Source organism: Vipera berus, assembly GCF_964194415.1.
Source record: "Vipera berus genome assembly, chromosome: 11".
Taxonomy (NCBI): domain Eukaryota; kingdom Metazoa; phylum Chordata; class Lepidosauria; order Squamata; family Viperidae; genus Vipera; species Vipera berus.
In genome coordinates, this window is record NC_138214.1 from 395,345 (window position 1) to 415,490 (window position 20,146).

Consider the following 20,146-nt stretch of genomic DNA (forward strand, 5'->3'; position numbering starts at 1 on the left):
TCTTACTGGGAAGGAGCTGCACTCGAGATGTTGGGCTTTCAGCTGGGCCGTCTTGCAAGTCAGACTTTGTTAGGAGCAGCAGAAATGCTGTGGTTTCACCGCAAAGCCTGAGGGAAGGGGCAGGTTGGGGGCAGAAGGTGACCCAGGCTGTTACCGGCAATATAGGATGGAGAAACAACAACCAAGGAGAGGAATAATTATTTTTTCTTTTAAATGGTTTTAGCGTGGCTTGATTGTTGATATTCACGTTGTAACTATTTGAAGATCTAAACATATTTGCAAATAGCTATCAATGTAAAAGAACAACATTAATATCAGAATGACCACAATGGGAGAAAACCTCTGTCTTATGAAAATATTAGCAGTGCCAATGTAATTTTAAGCCCCAGATTGCTTCTGGGCTGTTGAAGAAAGGAAAGACAATGTGTAGACCAACCGAAAATAATAATGTAGAAATTTGATAAAGAAATGAATAAAACGGAGGAGAAAGAGGTATAGAAAAGGCATGCTCTCAATGCATTTTCACACGGGGCGTAAACTTTCCTCGCTGTATTCAGAGACCAGAGCCGAACAGTTGCAACGGCCGGCTGCGGACCACAGCAAAACAGCCCTCGCTTATTTCAACGGACCGCATTTGTTCGGTGGTCGCGGGGCGTTCGAGGGGCTCTGACCAGCACCCGTAGGCCGCTACTGCGCCCCCCACCGCCAGGCGGCGACCGCCGAGGGACGCCGGAGGAGACCCGGGCCGCGGGGGGCGCTGCAGCGGCTCCCCCTTTGTTTATCCGACGGCCAGGCCTTCGCCCGTCCCGCCCTCCGCACGCTGCCAAGGAGGCGGGCCCGCCCGGCCGCCAACAAACGCTCCCCGCGCCCTGCGGAGGGAGCCCCAGAGAGCGCAGACGCCCCTGGCCGCCGGGCGAGCGCCTCCGTGGCCAGGAGCTGCGCTCGCGCCTTCCCCGTCCCTTGCCCCGCATGGCTCCGTGGCGCGGCGCCGAGCTGGCTCCAGCGGCGGCCCCGGCGGGCCAGCAGTACTTCCGCTCGGACAGCAGCGACTCGGCCGCCTGCATGCTGGGCAGCCCGAACGGCTCCGAGGGCGAGCTGCCCGCCCGGCCTGAGAAGCGCCGCCGCCCCAAGCGCTGCAGCCCCGTCTGGCTGGCCGTGGCCGCCATGGGCATCGTGGCGCTGCAGATCGCCTCGGCCACCGGCCTCTTCGTCTACTTCACCATGTCCATCGCCAAGGTAGGCCGGGGGGCCGCTCCGGCCGGCCGGCGTCGAAACAAAGGCGCGCTGGCGGAGCTGGAGCGACCGCAGATCCCAGCCTTTGGGAAGAGGCCCCAGGGCGCCCCTTTGCCTGGCCCCGCGGCGGCGGCGGCGGCGGGGGGGGGTTGTGTATGGGCAGCGCGGCAGACGATAACAAGGGCGGGAGGGGGGGAGGGGAGCCCCAAAGGGTCCTTGGGCGGCGGGCGGCGCATCTGGTACCCCAGCTGCCGGAGAGGATGGTGCACAGGAGGAGGCGGCTTCGAGTTTCGGTTTTGTCCCGAGAGTTTCGGGGCATCCGTACTTGAGAAGCATTTAGAGTTGCGACCTACAAGTCGTTATATGGCAGAAGGCGGAGGCCTGCCCCGAACGTCTTGCCAGAGTAACTGTGGCTGTTTGGTGGCTCCGTGTTATCCATCGGTTCTATAAGCATCTCTGGAAAGGTGTTTGCCAAGCAGATCCCCCTTTCTCAAGTGCAGCTGGGTGTGGCATGAGGACTAAGAGGGGGGGTGCCCTGACTGAAGACGAGTGGATGCCGAAAGAATTATTCCAGACTTGCTCAGTAATAACAATTTGGAAAGAGTTGATCAAATCTGCAGCTCCAGTGAGCTACTGAATAGCCCAGAAATGATCCGGAGTGCTTAGCAAAGCAAGAGAGTGAAAGGCAACACAGAGAAGTCCCAAATTGTTTAGGACACAAAAATGAAATACAACATGTAAGTGGAGGAGCACCAGGCTTGGAAACAATACTTTTGAAAAAGATCTTGGCAGAGTAGAAGGTTGCCAGCTGAATGTGAGGCAGCAGGGGAGTGGATGCAAAAAAAGACAAGAAAAGAAAAAGAAAGAAAAGTGCTGGTTTAATAGAGGAATATAATTTTTAATCACGTTAACCCGAACCCTTCATGCACTCTGCCTTGGTTGGAGCCCCCTCCCCTCTGCTTGCGGGCTGAGCAGGGAAGAGGGGTGATCAAGAGTGGGGCAAAGAGAGGAAAGGATCCGGTAAGTTCAGTGCTGAGAGAAAGGGTGCGTGGGGGTGGAGAGGAGCTGGAGAGAGGCATAATAACAACAGACCGAACTTACAGGGAAGCAGATTCCAAGTATTAGGAAAAATATCCTAATGATGTAAAAACCTTTTGACTGGAGCAGGGAGCCAAATGTGATGTGTTCCCTTTGCGGGATCTGTTCCTGCAGCCCATCTGCTTAGGATGCTCACAGTGGACCCTGCCCTGACCAGGGCTCTGACTGCCTGGCTGGCCCCACCCCCAATCCGTTCCACCCCTCCGAGCTGACCAGAGGGCAAGTGAGCTGTGGCCAGGGGCCTGATGTCTCCAAGGGCAAAGATAAGGCGCAGGGGAGATTGTGGTTCATGCAGTGGCCTTGCTTGCTTTGCCCAGCCCGGGCCGTGCCTTTCACCTCCTCCAATGATCTGTTCCTCCCCGGAGCATTGGCTGCTGGAAAGAACAGAGCTGTGGGTCCCAGGACAAAAGCGTCTACAAGAGAGACTTGGCCTAGTCCTGTAGCAACACAAACCCTCCACCCTGGCTGGAGAAGGAGGGGGAGGGGTTCTCTAGCTCCACCGAGAGGGAGGGTCTGAGCTGCTTCTGCCCACCTCCACTGGTGAATGCTGTGGGGAGTATTAGTTGGAGGGCTGTCGAGGGGCAGGGATAGCATTCACTGTAGCCTTTTTGGGGCTTCCTGGTCAGGCTTGGAGGGATTGAGAGTGACTCTCAGGGCCTCACTTCAGTCAGACGCTCGGCCCATAACTTCAGACAGCCTGAATGGGGTTCCATGATTTTCAGAGGAGGCCATGTTGGGACAAGAAGCCAGCCTTCCTCTTGAGCCAACGGGAAGCAGATGGCCGCTGTGCTGGGCCCTCAAGGTGTTGCCCTGACTTGGAGGAAAACTTTCGGTATAATAATTAACCTTGCTGGGAAAGGCACTTCCTTGTCACTTCTTGGAATATGCCGTTAAAACTTTTACAGACCTTCCAAAACAAAGCTGCCCAGAGCTGGGGGGAGCTGCCATGTCCACCCCTTTCCCCTTGGCGTTTGGGGCCTGCACTGTCACCCCAGAGCCCAGCTAGAAGGTCCTGCAGCTTCTAGAGCGGTTGTGCTGTGTACCAGTTTCAGAGGCCTTTTGCTAAGAATGTTTACAACACTACTCGCGCAGGCCTTCTTTGCTCAGCCCTCAATCCTGCTATCGCTTGGGAGAAAGAGCTGGCAAGGGCTTTGCATGCGTGTGCTTGTTTTGTGATGAGGGAAGGATGGGTGCGACCAAAGTTTCCTGAATTAAGCAACTTGCAGGCTTAGTTTGGCTTTCATTTTCTTTTAATTGCCATGCCAAATCTTTGAGATTGAAAAAACACACAGGGAGCCTGTGCTGCTAGGAAGGCCTCTTTGATGTGTTCCTCACGAGGCCTACGCAGAGCCCCCCGCCCCCCACCCCCGCTGCCTTGTCTCTGGCTCTGGAGCACTCCGAGTCTTTCTAGCCAGCTAAGTCGATGCTGCAGATAAGGGTGGCGTTTCCCCCAGGCAGAACCAGGAACAGCATTCGTGGTTGGCTGTGGCTGGGGTGCTTAAGGGCACTTGGGAAAGGTTAAACCCTTCATCTGCAGAAGGAGTCAAACCATCCTGCAGTAGCGAAAAGGGGGTCATCTCCATGTGCCCCTCATCACTGGTGGGGAGAGGCTTTTTTGAGCAAGCTCTTAGGGACAGGGGGGTCCTGTGGGAGCTCTGGCCCAGGATGTGTGCTGACTGGCATCGCCAAAGCCCAGCAGCAATTGTGTGTGCAGCCCTTTGTTTACAACTGGTGCCGATTTCACAAAACCTGACCCAGCTAGAGTGAGTCACCACTGGGGCATTTGGGCTGGGTTTGCCTTTTCCAACTGCTGGGGAGATTCATGGCAAGGGGAGGGAGGTCCCCAGGGGTCCTGTTCCCCCTGGAATATTGTAAAGCAATTCCCTTTGCCATTTCCAGGGCCACAACCTAATGCCAAGCTTGGCGAGCAAAGGTCTCTGCCATGTCCTTAAATGGGCATCCTCGTAGCAAAGGTGGCAGGTCTGAATGGAGGCTGCCTGCCCCAGTGGGCAGAGCAGTGGGAAGCCACCCTTCCCCCCAGCTGCTACTACCACTTGGCACCCCCCACCTGACCCCTCCGCCTTTCCTTCCCAGCTCAAGGCCCAAACACAGGGCACCTCGGAAGAGCTGAGGTGCCTCCAGCTGCTCAACAGGCTGCAGGAGCTGCAGGACCTGGAGAAGCTGATGAGTAGCCAGCCGTGCTTCAGACTGGCACTTGGCATCCAGGACTACGTTGCCATGGTGAGAAGCCTCTCCACATTGCTACTTCCATGGGGATTCTGGAGCCCAAAATCCTGAGCCCAGTCAAGGAGTTTAGGTTGTGGGGCTGCAGGGAGGTCTGAGGGGACACGTGGGGGGAGGGGTAGGTCAGTCCTCTCTGAAATATACCCAAGCAGCGTTTTGCCCTCTGGCCGGGCATCTGTCTCCCTGCCCTGCCCTGTTTGTCGGTTTCCACCCACCTCTTGAATCCACAGCTTTGCTCAGGCAGGTCCACCTTTATTAAAGGGTTCCTGCATGTCCTCCCCTGTCCACTTGGAGGCTGACCCCATGGGTGGGGGGGGATCCAGAATGACCCCAGTTGGAGGCAGCGCTGGACCTACGCCTTAAGTCTCATCTCACTCCTTTCCAGATTACTGAAAATGTCATCCGAAGGAGCACCCCAAGGGGTGAGTCTGCAAACGGGGTGCAAAGGGACTGGGCCAGAACTGGAGGGGAGGGAGAACCTATCAGGGAGGCAGAGTAAGGGGCATCTTGTTTGCAGAGGGCCCACCCAGAGATGAGCAAGCAGCTCCCCTCCCTCTCTCATTCTGCCGCCCTCTGCCCCTTCCTTCCTAGTCAGTGCCTCTCAGAAGCAGAGGAACTCCAGCTGGCAGCTGGGCAGCCGGCCCTTGGCACATCTCACTCTCAGGAGGCCGAGCCCTTCCCAGCCAGGTGAGTCTGCAGACGGCTGGCCCGGGTGCCCTATTTGAGCTGTCCTGAGCGCTGTGGGGCTGGCTGGGCTCAGTTCTCAGCAAGTGCTCCTTGCTGGCCCCCCTGGGCCTCTCCTTTGCCTGCCTCTCTACAGCCGGGCAGAAGATGAGGTGGCAAGTTCCCTTCACGCCAGGGGGAGGGGGGGCAGCTGGGCCTTGCTTGAGCTTCTCCCAGAGAAGGGCTGGAGCAGGGCCTTGCTCAGCTCAAGAGGGAGGGCTGGCTGGATGTGAGCTTTTGTCCTTGGAGAGGCTGTGGGGTTTTTCTCAGCTCTTTGCCCTTGGGGTCCTCCCAAACAGCCCCTCCCAGAAGCTCCAGGGTTAGGTATACATCTCCTCCACCTCCTGGGATGACTTTCCGGGTCTCCTCCCCAGGAGGCCTGGGACCGGTGTTCCAGGACCTGCAGCAGTCCTGCCAGCATCCCATCCGCCACTGGGCCAGCAGGACCATGCATGCCCACCTCCAGAACTTCACCTACCGGGATGGGCAGCTACAGGTGAGCGAGGCGGGCAAGTACTACGTGTATGCCCAGATCTACTTCCGCTACCCTACTGAGGGGGCCGATGCCCGCTCCCTGGGCCACCAGCTGGTGCAGTGCATCAATCTCCAGAGTGTGTACGGGCAGACCATCCTCCTGCTGAAGGGGGTGGGCACCAAGTACTGGCAACAGGATGCAGCCTATGGGCTCCATGCCCTTTACCAGGGAGGCCTCTTTGACCTCAAAGCCGGTGACAGGCTCTTCGTGTCCGTCTCGTCGCTGGACGTCAACTACGACGATGAGGCAGGGAGCTATTTTGGAGCCTTCCGCCTTGACATGTGACGCTGGGAGATTGCACACAAGGGAACCCTGGCGTTGGGGCCTCATTATCCCCCCACGCAGAACCACTGTAGGATGCCCGTGCTCCATATCACTGTTCCTTCTCCTGTTAGTGGTAGTCACCAAGCTGCCCTGGACGCAAAGGCGGGGGGGGGGGGGAATCTGCAGCCCTCCTGCTGCAAGAGACCCTGGGAGGCTGCTGGGGCCCCATCCAAAGCTCGTCTGCTGTGGGCCTCCACTGCACACCCTGCGCCATGGGGAGATGCTTTGTTGTAGCCATGTCTCTGAAGCAGGCAGAAAGGTGATGAAGGTGAGCAGACCAGGCTTCTGACTCTCCCGGACATGCCCCGTTGCCTTCTGCTGCAGAGCCCTCCTCTCCATGCGACCTCCTGCCCTCCCCACTGCCTTCCCCCAGTCCAGCTGAGAAATGTGGGATTGCCTCCTGCCAAGGAGGAACACTTCTGGGCTCCCTCCTCCTGTGCCTCAAACAAGCTGAGCTGCTCACACAGCAAGCCGCAGTTCACAATGCTTATAGCCAGGGCAAGAGTGTAAGTCAGTGTGTCACCTGGGCGAGCGAGCCCCACCAGGGAGGCATGAGGTGCACCTTCCCGCTACCTCTCCCCACACACACTTTGGGTGTGACCCTGAATGGCATTGGCACCGAGTACCCTAGACAAAGCTGGCTGACCTGGAGCAACCGGAGCCTGTGCCAGCTGGGCAACCGGGGTGGCAGCCCAAGCGTCTGCCTAGCCCTTCCTGGAGGGAGGTTGACCTTCAGGTCTGTGTCCTGGACCTTGGCAGGAAATGGCTTTTCTCCTTTACTGGTTTTCTTGAGGGATTGCCCAGGTCGTGTCGTATCAGGAGCTGCATCCACAACGGCCAGGTCCCATCCAGCCTTTATTTGTGGCTTAGCATTCTGCATGCCCCCCATTGTCAGTGCACGGTTCAGTGAGCTGCATGCACCCAGACTGTGGGGTGGAGGCAAAAGAGCAGGCTTCCATTACGAACACTGAAAGGGTGGGCAAGTGCAGTCACCAGAGGCACAGGAAGCCCTCTGTTCCTAACCGGGGTGAGCCCCACATTTGGACTGGGGCACCAGCCTTTGACTCGGCTTCCTTGGCCACAGGGTCTCTTCTGGCTTCTCTGAAAGACAACGCCCACCCGTGGCTTTTGGCCACGAGTCACGGGAGTGTGGTGCGTGAACGTGGCCTGTTCAGCCCAGAAACTAGCACAACCTGGTCAAACCCCAGTCCAGGCGGTTCTTCCACTTTGGCCTCTTCCCCCCTTGCCCCTGTGCCCAAAGAGGGGGATGCCTCAAGGCAGGAGGCTTTTAGGCGGCTGCTCCCTCGGGCAGCCCCAGGCCTGGTGTGTGAGGTGGGCTGGGCCAGGCAAAGCTAGCAGTGCTGCTCCTGCGGCCGCCACCTTGTTCCTGGGCAGCTGCAAGAAGAGGCAGCGGACAGGAGACTGCCCGGAGGTTCAGCTTGTTGGCTTGGGGTTATCTGGTGCCACTTGGGAAGAGGCAGGAAAATGAGCCCCTGGAAGGCAGCTGCAGCCCAAACCTGACCTTCCGTACCAATTCAGAGGGGCTCCTCCCCCCCCCCACCCCCCTCTGGGTTAGGCAAGAAGCAGCCACTGCCAGCTCAGTTAGATTTTTCTTTTACTCTGGCGTGGAACCTCCTTCCCAGCGCAGCTCCCAAACAAGGCTACAATTGGGCTCTCCTTCCCGAGATTACTTTCCACAGATTATATAGTGCAATTGGTTATCTTGTAGAAAAAAATAAAACATGATTATCGCTTGCTCCACGTGGAGAACCTGAAGACAGCTCCGGCTCCTCAGTAAGAGAGGCAAAGCTCAGGTCCCCCTGGCCAAGGTCCGTGGGGCAAAGGAAAGCCTCTGGCACCTCCTGGGCTTCAGTTGAACAAGATCGAGTCTGGATCCTGGTTTGCCATCTGTGCTATGTGCTTCAATACGTCCTTTTTGGTAATAATCCCTAGCAGCTTCCTGAAACAGAGAGAGAAGCGATTGACCTCAGTGGAGAACGGGGGCTCCCTTCTGCCCCACCACCAGTCCGGCCACAGGAGAGGAGCTGTGTGTGGCCCAGCAGAGGGAGGGAGGGGCAACGAACGGGGCCACCTTCCCACCCAGCCCGGAGGCTCCTGGTCATTGGAGCTCCTTCCGGGCTGCTGGCATCAGCAAGGGGGCCTTGGGTGACAATTCGAGGTCCGGCAGAGGAGCCACTCGAGTCTTCCAAATGGAGCATTTTTTAAAGAGCTGCCATTCTGGACTGCCCTGAATTCCTTGTCAGCTTTTTCAGCAGTGGAGAATTTTGCTGCCAGCCACATATGATTTGTACATACAATATATTTTTTCATTACTGCTAGTGAATTGTCCTGTCTTTCGTTTTGAAGTCCTAAAGCAAACACAAAGAGCTCCCCCAAACCAGAAGGGGCCCGGCCAACTAAAGTGTTTCCACTCCTTTGTTGGACGTGCAACCCACCCCATTCTGCCCCAGTGGAGAAAGTCTCAGAATGGGCGCCCTTCACCGCTCACAGTGACGCTATTTGTCCGTTGCCCACCCCAATCTCTTGCGACTCTGGCATCCATCAGGCAAGCCCGCGGTGGCCTAGCGCAAGGGAAGGAAGCTCGGCAGGGCCCCTTCTCACCCATTGTGTGTGACCAGGCACTGGCGCAGCCCAAGTTTTCGGAAAATGTCCACCACGATTTCCATGGGGGTTTGGTCTGTCACAGTAAAGGGGCTGAGGTCGAGAAGGCTCCGCAGCTTGAGCATGGAGGGGGAGCAGGGCGGCAGCGGGGGGCAGTGGTCCGTGAAATAAATAACCGAGCTGCTGACAATCCCTTCTTGCTTCTTCCGGGCGCTTTCTGGGGTGGGGGGGGGGGAAGAGAGAGTCAGAACTGGAGGGGCAGCCCGCACCCCACCTGGAAATGGAGGCGGCCACACTCGGGCATTACCAGGGTGCTTCTGGGCCTGCTCACCAATGGAGATGACCAGGTCTCGTCTGAGGACGAAGCCCACAAGGCGCTGAGACTCCCTGGACACCACCACGGGATAGCCACTGTAGGTGGTCTCGCCGATGATGGTCTCCACATCCTCCACCGTCATGCTGTCCTGCGTGAGGATGGTCAAGGCGGGGTCGCTGCGCCGGGGCCGCATGACGTCCATGGCCAGGGTCTTGTGGCTGAACTCCTCCTTGGCCTCCAGAAAGGGGTAGCCATTCAGGCGGATGTGGGCATCATAGATGCCCTCCCGGCCGATGGCATCGGCCACCCACTTGCTGGTCATGGCAGCTGCCATCAGGGGCACGATGTACTCCAGCCCCCCCGTGAGCTCAAACATGATGACCACCAGGGAGACAGTCATGCGGGTCACTCCGCCTGCAAGAGCCAGAGGGACCCTTATCTATTTACGGATAATTTCTTTTACCAGAAAAATTTAAAAACTACAGAAACACAGAAAAAGATTACAAAGGGATAAAAGCGAAGAATGATAAAATATCTAAAGAAGTGGCTGCCAATCTTCTTGGCCCCAGTTTCGAGCCCTTGCCCGCCCCATTGCCTGCCTGCCCCCCTCCTTCCCAGAAAGGGGGAAGTCAGCAGTTCACGTCTGCCAGCAGGGAAGGCTCAGGAGGGTCATTTCAATGAACAGCAACCGTGGTGAGGCCTTTTCCTACTGCCAGCGGATGGATCTGGCCAAAGCACTTCCAGTTGACCCTCAAGCTCATCTTCCCCACCTTCTGCCCCTGAGGTTGCCCTGGGCTTGAGCTCAATGCCCCACAACAATCATGCTGAAAAGCCTCTTTCAAGGCTCAGGCCTGGGGGGGCAGGGGAACAGCCCTCCTTGTCCCCCCCCACCCCCGTTTACATTCATTTAAAGGCAGCTGCCCCTTCTCGGCCACAACGGGTCTGCAACTCAAGGGCAGCTGGAAATGCCCAGGTACCCACCCAGTTGGATGGGTTCCGTCACTACTCACCCAGGCAGGCGGCAGCCCCCACCATAGCGTAGAGGCCGGGCGTGATGCAGTCGGCCCCGGGACTGCACCAACCCTGGAAGATCTGCCAGTCGTGATGGTGATAGGCCAGCTGCTCCATGCCCACACCCAGCAACCGGCCCGCAATGGCGCCCACCGCCATGCTGGGGATGAAGAGGCCGGATGGCACCTGCGGGGAAAATGGCATCAAACGGCAGCCTCACCTCTTCTTCCCTGGGTCCGCAGGGGAAGAGGCCGCCCAGGCCTGCGCAGACGGGCCCTCAGGAGGGCTGGGAGAGCCCGTCTCCTCGCCCCAGTTCGGCCACCGGATCGAGCGGCAGGAGGCCTCAACTTACAACCACAATCAGAGCTGAAATTTCCATCGTAAGCCCTTATAGTCGTAAGTCCAGTTGGACCTGATGTTGTAACAATTTTTACAGTGGTCATTGCTGAATCATAGCGGTCATTGAGTGAATCCAGCTCCTACAATGGGTGTTTTATGCCAGAAATCAGCAAAACAGGCTGCAAATCGCCACAGGATGCTACAACTGGGCATAAATGTGGGCATCCAAACTGAAATCATGCTACTGCGGCGGTGCTGCTGCAGGTGTGCTTTTGACTACAGGTCATAGGTCACTTTTTATGAGGCAGTCATAACTCTGAATTGTTGTTAAATGGTCACAAGTCAAAGGCTACCTGCACGTCAGACTATTTATTTATTTATTTTATTTATTTTAATTCCATTTATATCCCGCCCTTCTCCGAAGACTCAGGGCGGCTTACAAGCTTAGCAGTAGCCTTCATTCTATGTATATGCCTGCTTATTAGGGCTTTCACACACACCCCAAGCGGCATTATTACAAAGTCAGCTTAATTGCCCCCAACAATCTGGGTCCTCATTTTACCTACCTCGGAAGGATGGAAGGCTGAGTCAACCTTGAGCCTGGTGGGACTCGAACCTGCACTAATTGCAGGCAGCTGGTGTTACTTAAGGAGGCATTAGCCCACTGCTCCAACCTCCAACCCCAAGACAGCCAAAAGCCTCACGGCTCACGAGGGAGATTGTGGCAGGGCCCAGCCCGCCAACCGGCCTCTCCTGCTCAGCAGCCCTCTCGCCCATCCCCACCCCCCTCCAACAGCCAATCTCAGGGGGCTGCGGGCTCCCCCACCTTCATGCCAAAGGTGAAGATGGTGATGAAGATCTTCAGCAGGAGAGCCAGCACCAGCTGCCACGAGGCTACGTGGATGCCTGGCCCAGCAGCCCGGTCAGGCAGGTCATCCCCCTGGGTGCTGTTGGGGGCACTGAGGTAGTCGCAGAGCTGGGAGGAGTCCAGGAGGCTGCAGTCATTGAAGAGCTCCGAGATCAGCTCGCTGGTGCTCATGCGGGTGTACTTGTTTGGAAAGGCTAGCAGGGCGGTCAGAGCCGTGACCACCAGCACCTCCAGCACCGGGTACCTGCCCAGCTTGGTCGTCTTGCGCCGCCTGCACCAGGCAATGTTGCTGCGGATGAAGAAGGCCCCCCAGAGCCCCCCAAAGATGCCCAGCAGGATGAAAGGCGCCAGCTCCAGCAGGTGCCAGGGGCTGTGGAACTCCACGTAGAAGAGCACCAGGCGGCTGTTGCCAAATGGGTTGATGGAGCGCAGGGTGAAGGCTGCCACCAGCGCAGCGAAGAAGGAGCGCCAGAGGGTCTTTAGTGGGAAGTAGTAGCTCACCTGCAGAAAAGAGAGGGAAGGGGCCCACTCAGCTGCCTGCTCGCAGCCCAAGGACTGTCTGAACAGGGGCAGTTCTTGGAGCAAGGCCCCAGGGGGTGTCCTTACCTCTTCCAGACTGAACAGGACACCTCCAATGGGGGCACCAAAGGCCACTGACACGCCAGCGGCCGCAGCAGCTGACAACACCTGCATGGAGAACAGTCGTCAGCAGAGCCATGGGGGCAAAAGAGGCCAGAAGCAGCCCCCAATTCCTCTCCATCTCTCAGCAGCCTTGGAGCAAGTTGCGGGCAGCTCGTGACTATTTCCATGTCCGTGCCAGGCCTAGGCCAAATGGCAGCCCACCCCAGAGCTTACTTCCCGGCGCTTGGCCTCATTCTTCCGATACTTGGTGAAGAGGTGGCACAGGATGTTGCCACAGCAGCAGGCCACGTGGACCAGGGGACCCTCCTTGCCCAGGCTCAGGCCTGAGGAAACAGCCAGCACCAGGGTGATGGTCTTGATGAGCAGCGTCCATTTGCCCAGGTAGCCTCGGATGATGAAGCCACTGAGAATAGTTTTGATCTGGAAGGCAAAAAGGCTTCCGTGGATGGCGGCCTTTGGCCCATCCTGAGTGCAGGAGCGCTTGGGAAAGCAACGCAGCTCTGGGAAGGAAGGAGGGGCGTCACAAGAAGTGGGGGCGATGAAAGAGGGCAGAGGCCCTGGGAGGATCCAGAGCCCCCAGCTTCACAGTCGCCAGTGGACTCGCCTCTGGGATCCCCGAGCCGCAGGCGTAGGGAGCAAAGCCCCGGACGAGCAACACAGCCAGGAAGGAGAAGAGCAGTGCCCAGAGGACGTAGAGGAAGTAGTTGAGGATGTAACTCAGGGCTCCCTGTCAGGGCGAGAAAGGGAGGGCGGCCCATGAAGCACACTCGACTCACCTGCAGGGCTGGCTTGCTACCTGGTGAAACAGGTTCCCCCCCCCGACACGTACCTCTTCTTTGCCAGTCAGCAACTGCGCCCAGGTCCTCCACTCAGGGCACTTGTCCCTGTCCTGGAAGGTGATGTTGGACGAGTTCCAGCAGCAGTGCTCATGGTTGTACCAGAAGCCGTTCAGGCAGACCCCCTCCTTCAGATCCGTCATCCAGTGGGCAGTGATGTCAATCAGGCCGGCCAGCAGCCCTGTGGGCAGAAAAGGTCACCATGGAAGGGGAGGGGCTTGACCGAGACCCCTGGTCCGCCCAGCAGCTCCGGCCCCTCACCTGCCCACAAGCCGATGAGCAGCATCAACAGCCATCCTGAGAAAGCGTCACTGACGCTGCGCACCAAGGCCCAGGTGGACTCCTTGCTCTTATTGGCGATCTGGGGAGGGAGAGGCATTTAGAGCAGGCTTCCTCACCACCCCCACAGGGAGCCCATCTCTGGCATCAGGGAGCTCCACGGGGGGGGGGGAGCCCACATCCCCCCTAGTTACAATACAGAGCAGAGCAGGGGCCGCCTTTTCCTCCCTCCCTGCTCAGCCCAGCACATTCCTCCTAAGCGCTTGTGATCACCGCCAGGGAGAGATCAGCCTTTTCCCAGCTCTGATTCCAGGCTGTTCCCCTTGAAACAAAATGTTTGCACAAAGCCCTTGCCCATCCAACTTGCCGGCCCTCCCGCTGGCCACAGTCCAATCCCAGAGGAAGCCCGACTGACCTCTCGGTGCCGGTCACGATCCCGAGACTTCTCGCGCACCCAGTCGATGGTGTTGAAGTCTTCGTAGGTCCCCACACCTGGGAGCGGCTCCTGCAGAAAGTCCATCACCTGCCTCGGCCCATTCATCCCACCTCCACTGTATGAGGAGAAACCTGCAAGGGGTCAGGAGACGCCACCTCGCTTTCCTTCCAACCGCCACAGGACGGAATGCAAAGTCCCAGGAAAACAAAGGTGTCTGCCGAGGAGCCGAGTTAATCTTTAAGCAGCTTCAGGGGAGAGGAAGGAGGGGCAGTAAAATGGCTGCAAAAAAGCTCTGAGCCCCTGGCTGAACTTAAGAGGCAAGACCAATTTTGTTTGTTAAAATAGGCTGCTGACAACCCTCCTCTCTGCTGCCTGCTAAATGCCAGCTTTCTTTTTTGCTGCAGCCCACAGACCTTAAGAAGACCCTGGGGGGGGGCTTCGAGGAAGAGCTTCAGGATCTCAGCACGTAACAGACACCAAGACGTAGCTCCCACCAGAGGTGGCAGGATGCCCATGTCGATGCAGACATTTCCCCTCTACAGACATTTGCCACGCTCCTTGCCAAAACTCAGTCCCACTCTAATGGGCAGGAAAAAGTCACTGGGTTGGATGGATACATAGCCTTTCTTCCTTGGCATTGCTGGGTGCAGAAAACCTGACCTTACGTCAGATGGGATCAGCTCTGATTTCTACAGAGAATCAGAGCCAAACTCAGGCACCAGGTTTCTGCTCCCAGTGCGCCAGGTATAGTCTGAAAGCTCAGGCTTCATCATCTTAATCAGTCCAGTGGAAAGTCTCTCTCCACTTGTTCGTAAAATCTAGAGAATTCCCAATAGTTTGGGATCAGCTGTCTGGGAAAGTAGAGGAACTCTCAGTGCAATATTCTGGATGGCTTTGAGGAACCTTGGAGCATACACAAAAACGAGGCCATCGTGGCTTGGGAGGAGCAAAGCTGTGGACAGCCCTGGTGCCAATCACACTGGTGCAATGTGGGAAAGCTCTACCGCAAGCCATGATGGGATAAATACCATCAAATTTTCAGGAGCTAAAAGGTCCCAGCACAGATGCTAATTTGGTGACCTCCTGCTTAAATATCTGCACAAGGAAACCCTGCCGTCCTTGTAACTGGAACCCCTGGAACATCCGACCCCTCGCCAAACATCCTCAAATATTTCCTATTCAAGCAAGCGTGTGAGCCCCCCTCCCCCCCAGGCTGAGGCTGCATCTCCTGGGACTCTGTTCCACTGGGTCAGCATTCAATGTGGACTGCAAAGGTTTCCCCAACGGCCAGTCTTTTCCTCTGCTTCGCACAGCAACCGTGCCTTGGCTGAGCCAGGGCAGCCGCAGGGCACCAGTGGAAGAAACACAAAGCAGGCATCGCCGGCTGGCTCAGGTTACCTTCCGCCATCTCTCTGTCCAGAGGAGGGACGTCATCTGCCATGGAGAAATCCAGCCTTCCCTCTGCAACCTCCACCAGGTCTTCATCGCTGCTGCTGCCCTGGAAACTCCCATGCCGGCAACCCGTATGATTCATGGCCAAAGGGCACCACACCTGCAATGGGAAGCAGGGGTCACTTCTGCTGAGGGGGCCCTGCCGAGACCCTAAGCCCCGCACCGTTGGATCGGGCCCCTGGCCTGTCTGTCCCAGCAGCCAGTTCTCTCACCGACTGCCCCGGGAATCCGGCCCTCCCACCACCAGCAAGGCCCAGGACTCCGTTGGCCCAGCCCACTTGGAAGGTTAGCCATGCTGGTCGCCAGCCAGAGGAAGCCCAGGTAGCATCAGGCACCCAAAGAATCTTTTGCCCGTTTCATTGGGTGGCCTTTATTCTGTTATTTGGGGAAGGGAATAACAGCCTCTGAGTGGCCACTTTAGCCACACCAGGCACCATCACTTCCCCTCTCATTGCCCTCCTGTCTAGAGTCCCAATCCCAAGGGGAGATTTCTAAGACACAACAACTGAGAAATCCCCACCCGAAGCCCCCCCCCTCCGCCCACCGCATTCGTGGCCCACCAGGCAAGAGGAGAAAGTCAAGGGCCGAGAGGAGAAGGCTTGGGAGGCATTTAAAAGCTGTCTGTGGAAGATCAGGAAACATCTTGAGGGAGACTTATCTAAGGTCACAGAGATAAGCGGGGGGGGGGGGCACCTGCCAGGTGGTTCCCTCGCTGACGAGAACTGAAGAGCTGCAGTGTGAAACACGAGTGAGGCAGTCAGGTGAGCAGGCTGGAAAGCCACCCTCTACTTCCCCCCAGCCTCCAGCCCAGCCCAACACATTCCCTCCCCCCTCCCTCTCTCTTCCTTTTGGAAATGCCTGCCGCGTTCTGGGCCAAAGATTAAGCAAGGCTGCCCCATGTGGAGGATTTCAGGCCCAGGAAGGGAGCAGGAAGTGGCAGGGGAGGGCTCCCAGATAGGGCTTATGTGTCACCCCTCAAGTGCAGAGGAGGGGCCTGGCCAGCAGAGACCTGGCACCAGACAATTTGTGTGGCTTCCCAAAACAGTTGCCCCTTTGCTTTAGAAGGTTGATCCTTCTAAAGCAAAGGGGCAACTGACAGGCAGCTATGAAGCAGGAAGGAGGAAGCAGCCATCCATCCCATCCACCTCTCCAGGCTTGGCTGGATGACAGGTCAGCACCCACTTTAGCCAAAATACTCCAGCTGTGGCTCTATTTGCAGAGAGAATGGTTGGGACTTGGGAGGGGAGGTTTCACAGGAAGTAGCTATTTCATCACAGTGGATGGTGGATGTTGCCCCGGCTACTTACGGGGCATAAATAAGCAAAGGTTGCCTACAACGGGAAGAGCTCCGGGGTCCTCCGTGTTCTTGGAGCTGGGCTGTTTTCTTGCAGGCATTTCACTGCCAAACTAGGACTGAAGAGTTCCTCCTTCCCCAGGGAAGTGCCCCATTCCCTCTCTGCCCTACTGGGCTCCAGGCTCCCCTCTAACTTGCTTCAAGGGCCAACTCACACAATTGCCTTGATCAGCAGTGACTTGGCAGCCGAACACACAAACCTTTGCACTCCCAGAGCAATTTCACAATAGGGATGTTCCACCAAGAGCACTTGGTCGGAAGTGGTTCACCCATTGGCCCACCTACCCAAACAGCTGCAGTGCTTCTGGAGCACTTATGTGAACAGATTTTGAAACAGACAGCAATTTCCTATTTATCTACGAAAGCTGAGCCAGAAAATCAGAATTTTGGGTCAGAATCCTTTTTAAGATTTGGACCTCCTGAGCTTAAAAAAGGGCATGGAGAGAGGGGAATGGGTGGCTCAAGGAGAAGCTGGATGAAGAGCATCGGAGGCCACCAAGTCAGAAGCTTCCATCTGATCAAAGCGACCGAGGCAAGCAAGGTCTGAGAAGGAGAAGTCAGAGATCTATTTCTGAACTGGGTGAGCCCCCAGCCAGCTGTGCAGAATCAGGAATATAAAAGGCCTTAAGGCAGTTGTGGAGGTCTTCTCTTGCTCCATCCATCAACCCAGAAGCAAAAGTCACAGGTGCCAGGCACCCAGGCTGCATCCAGCTCTTGATCTGAGTTGCAGCTACCTGAGCAGGTGCTTAGGAGCCCAAACCCTATGGCAAAACACGGTGCCCATGAGTTCCTAGGCAAGGGACACAGCTTCACTACCTGCTTTTTGGGGTGGGGCATGCCTTTGCAAGATCACTTTCTGAAGAAGGTTGCCCGGCCCTGAAGACCAGGCTTGCTTTCTCTCCTCAAAGCTTTCTGATCTCTCTAACCAAGTCCAAGTGACTCACAATATGCATCACTGTCATTGTCCAAGTAGAGCCTCTGCTTAATGCCTGGTCTCATCAAATCCACATTAAAACAGCAGGCAATCTCAACATCACACGTCCACATAGGTCACCACGCTGACCATTTACAAGCGCTCTGTATCTGGGGCCCACAACCTGAGCCAAACTATCTAAGGGCAAAGCAGACATAACTCCAACGGCATATTCTGGCCTGCAGAAAGGTCCATTCTCGGGGCCAGGAAAAAGCAGCTAGGCCCTCAAACAGCTCTGATCTAAGCATATTCACGTCTGAAGAACAGTTAGCCTAAAAGGTTTCCACAGAAAGGAGCAGTTTGGTTTCCAGGGAAGGGACTGAGAAAGCAGAACAGAAAGTGTGTTTTCCTTGAAAATGTCTGGTTCCCCTTCCAAGAACCAGGAGAACGGACTTCCTTCCTCCATGCTGAGCAAGGCCAAATCTGCATTGCAGCGGGTCCGTTTGAGTTAACAGGGATTGGCAGACTTTGCAACATTTGCTTCCCTTGTCCAAATATTTCTGACCAGAAAGCACAAGTTGCCTACGTCTGTTCAGGGAGGTCTGACCTTCGACATCCCTACAAGGGCACAGGAGACGGATGTCAGCACTTCATCTGGACCTGGCCAGGCTTATGGGCTTCCCAGGAAGAAAAGTAAACACAATCCGCACCAGAATCTTGAGCAATCCAAGTCTGTAGAGAAAAGTGGATTCTCTGTTTTGTGTGCAAGATGCCAATTAGGCTCCTCCATAGTCAGAAGTTCAGCCCTAGTCCCTTCCACGGACAAATTGAGAACAGCTGCTGGGAGGGAGAAGCACAACAGCTCAGGGCCCGCTGTTTTGCCACTGACAACAGTGGCCAAGGGAACTGCCAGACTGAGTGCATCCTGGAATCGTGACCATGTTCTGGGCCCCAGCAGGCCTTTGGTTTTCTGGCCTTTTACCAGACAACCCTGCACCACTTGACAAACTGAGCTGGACATAGCTGGATTTCAAAAGCACTCCACACGAGCGGCTGGATCTGATCAAGGCAGCTCCTCACTCCCAAATGCCATCACCAGCAGTGGCCAGAGGGTGGGGAGGAAAAAAGAACTCCACATGGATTTCAAATGGACACCAGGGAATCCCTGCTGAAAGGGCCAAAACCACCTGGCCAGCGATTTGGGCCCCCTCTGATCCAGGAGGCCCAAGAGCGACAAAGCCAGTGTGTCTCTCCAGTAACTGCCATCCAGACCGAGGCTCTGATGCCTCCAACTCTCCCTGGAGCCAAGTGGTTGGGAACCCCACTGGCTGCTGGCAATTCAGAGAAGCAGCTTTCTCCTCATCTTGAATCCCTGGGGACAATTCCAGTGTTCCCAGGCTGCAAGAAGAGGCATCTTCTCCTGGGCCATTCCTATCTATGACTCTTCCTAAGCCTGGAAGTGTCCCAGCAGGGAGGCCTTCCTTCCCCTGGGCTGGTCAGGGCCCAGGTGGCACAGAAGCTCCGATGCTGATCCCGGGATGGGGCCCCAGGCACCCTCGCGCCGGCCGGTGCGGACTCGGGAAGGCTCCCCTGACGCAGCCCCTCCCCGTCGCGGCGCCCCCTCCTCCTCCTCCTCCTCCGGTCTGAGGGTCGCGGGCTGTCAAGCTCTGCCCCGGCTGCGGGGGTCCCAGAAAACAAGCCGCCCGGGACGGTCATTAAGAGCCCGCATTTCGCTCAGGGCAAGAAGGCAGGGAATAAGTGCAGCCGGGCCGCCCGCTCAAGCGAAGCCCCGCAGAGCAGCCTCCGCCCGCCCGGCCAGAAGCGGCTTCGCTCTCTGCTCTTTGCAAGCGGCAAGACGGGGCCGCGGAGCCGCCGGTGGGACCGCAGAGAGCCGGGCAGGACGCTCGCTGCGGTGGCCGGGAGGCGGCGGCGGCAGCGGCGGCGGCGGCGGCTCCGAGACGCGGCTCTCCGCCCGTAGCCGCGGGAAGCAGCGGGCAGCCCCCCAGCCCCCCGGCCACGAGGCCGCTCCCGGGGCACGCCACGCGGGGCGAAAGGGAAACGCGGCGCCGCTCCGCCGCCCACCGGCCGGGCCCGCTCTCGTCCCCCCGGCGCCCCCCAGCCCGGCGCTAGAGGGTCCGCGGGCGGGCGGGCGGGGGGGCAGCGGCGGCGGGTCCAGCCCCGGCGGGGTCTCCTCCCCCAGGCGGACGGTCGGGTTCCCGACGCGGCCCTCGCCCCTCACCTGCGCGGCGCCGGCGGGGCTCCTCCGCCTCCGCCTCCGCCTCCTCCTCCTCCTCCTCTCAGCGGGCGGGCGGCCACCGGCCAGGAAAGGGCGGCGCCATTCGGACGCGCGGGCAGGGGCAGGTCACGTGACTCCGGGAGCAGCCCCCTCCCGGGCGGCCGCGGAACGAGGGGCGGGTCTTTCCAGTGCGCAGGTCGGAGGGAGGGGCCAGCCCCGGAGTCGCCATGTTTGTCTCGGGCGCTGTCCCAGCCATGTGCCGGCGCCCCCTCCCGGCTGCTCTGGAGGTTGCTTCTAGGTGGGACCCAGCGGCGTCCCCAACGCGGCGCCCTCCGGACGGATCGCCCAGCCGCCCGCTTCGGTGCGTGGCCGGCTGGGGCTCTCTAGGAAGAAAGTCCAGGAAAGCCGGGAGCCCGAGGCCGGTGGGCGCCTTCCCCCAACCGCGGGGCCGCCGCCATTTCTCGCCCCGTCTCGCAAAGCCGGTTCCTGCAGGACCTTCGGCGGGCGCTCGAGGCTCCCCCGGGAAACGATGCTCTGCGCTGGGCGGGGCTCCCGTTCGCGGCGGCTTCAACGGGAGCGCGCGGGGCAATTCACGGCCGCTATTCTTGGTGTGCTCCGCCTTGCAGGAGAAATCTCTTTTTTCCATTTCATTACAATCCAAGTTGGGCGTGGGGGGAGCCGTCGC

General features: G+C 57.8%; 2 protein-coding genes across 2 annotated transcripts; one reads left to right on the forward strand and one right to left on the reverse strand.

The window, feature by feature from the left end:
• The first annotated feature begins 924 nt into the window (after positions 1 to 924).
• On the forward strand, positions 925 to 8,496 carry LOC308673176 (tumor necrosis factor ligand superfamily member 10-like). The gene is made up of 5 exons (XM_081336660.1): positions 925 to 1,236; positions 4,426 to 4,572; positions 4,961 to 4,997; positions 5,167 to 5,262; positions 5,673 to 8,496. The coding sequence occupies exons 1-5, from the start codon at positions 970 to 972 to the stop codon at positions 6,116 to 6,118; spliced, it is 993 nt and encodes a 330-aa protein (XP_081192786.1). The 5' UTR covers positions 925 to 969; the 3' UTR covers positions 6,119 to 8,496.
• CLCN5 (chloride voltage-gated channel 5) lies at positions 7,756 to 19,581 on the reverse strand. Its single transcript, XM_081336659.1, has 13 exons — positions 19,465 to 19,581; positions 14,905 to 15,058; positions 13,486 to 13,637; positions 13,053 to 13,152; positions 12,785 to 12,972; positions 12,560 to 12,682; positions 12,169 to 12,375; positions 11,920 to 12,000; positions 11,272 to 11,814; positions 10,106 to 10,292; positions 9,111 to 9,509; positions 8,780 to 8,996; positions 7,756 to 8,117 (listed from the first exon to the last, which is right to left on the reverse strand). Exons 2-13 carry the CDS (start codon positions 15,038 to 15,040, stop codon positions 8,027 to 8,029), a joined length of 2,424 nt encoding a protein of 807 aa, XP_081192785.1. The 5' UTR covers positions 15,041 to 15,058; positions 19,465 to 19,581; the 3' UTR covers positions 7,756 to 8,026.
• Between the last annotated feature and the right edge of the window lie 565 nt (positions 19,582 to 20,146).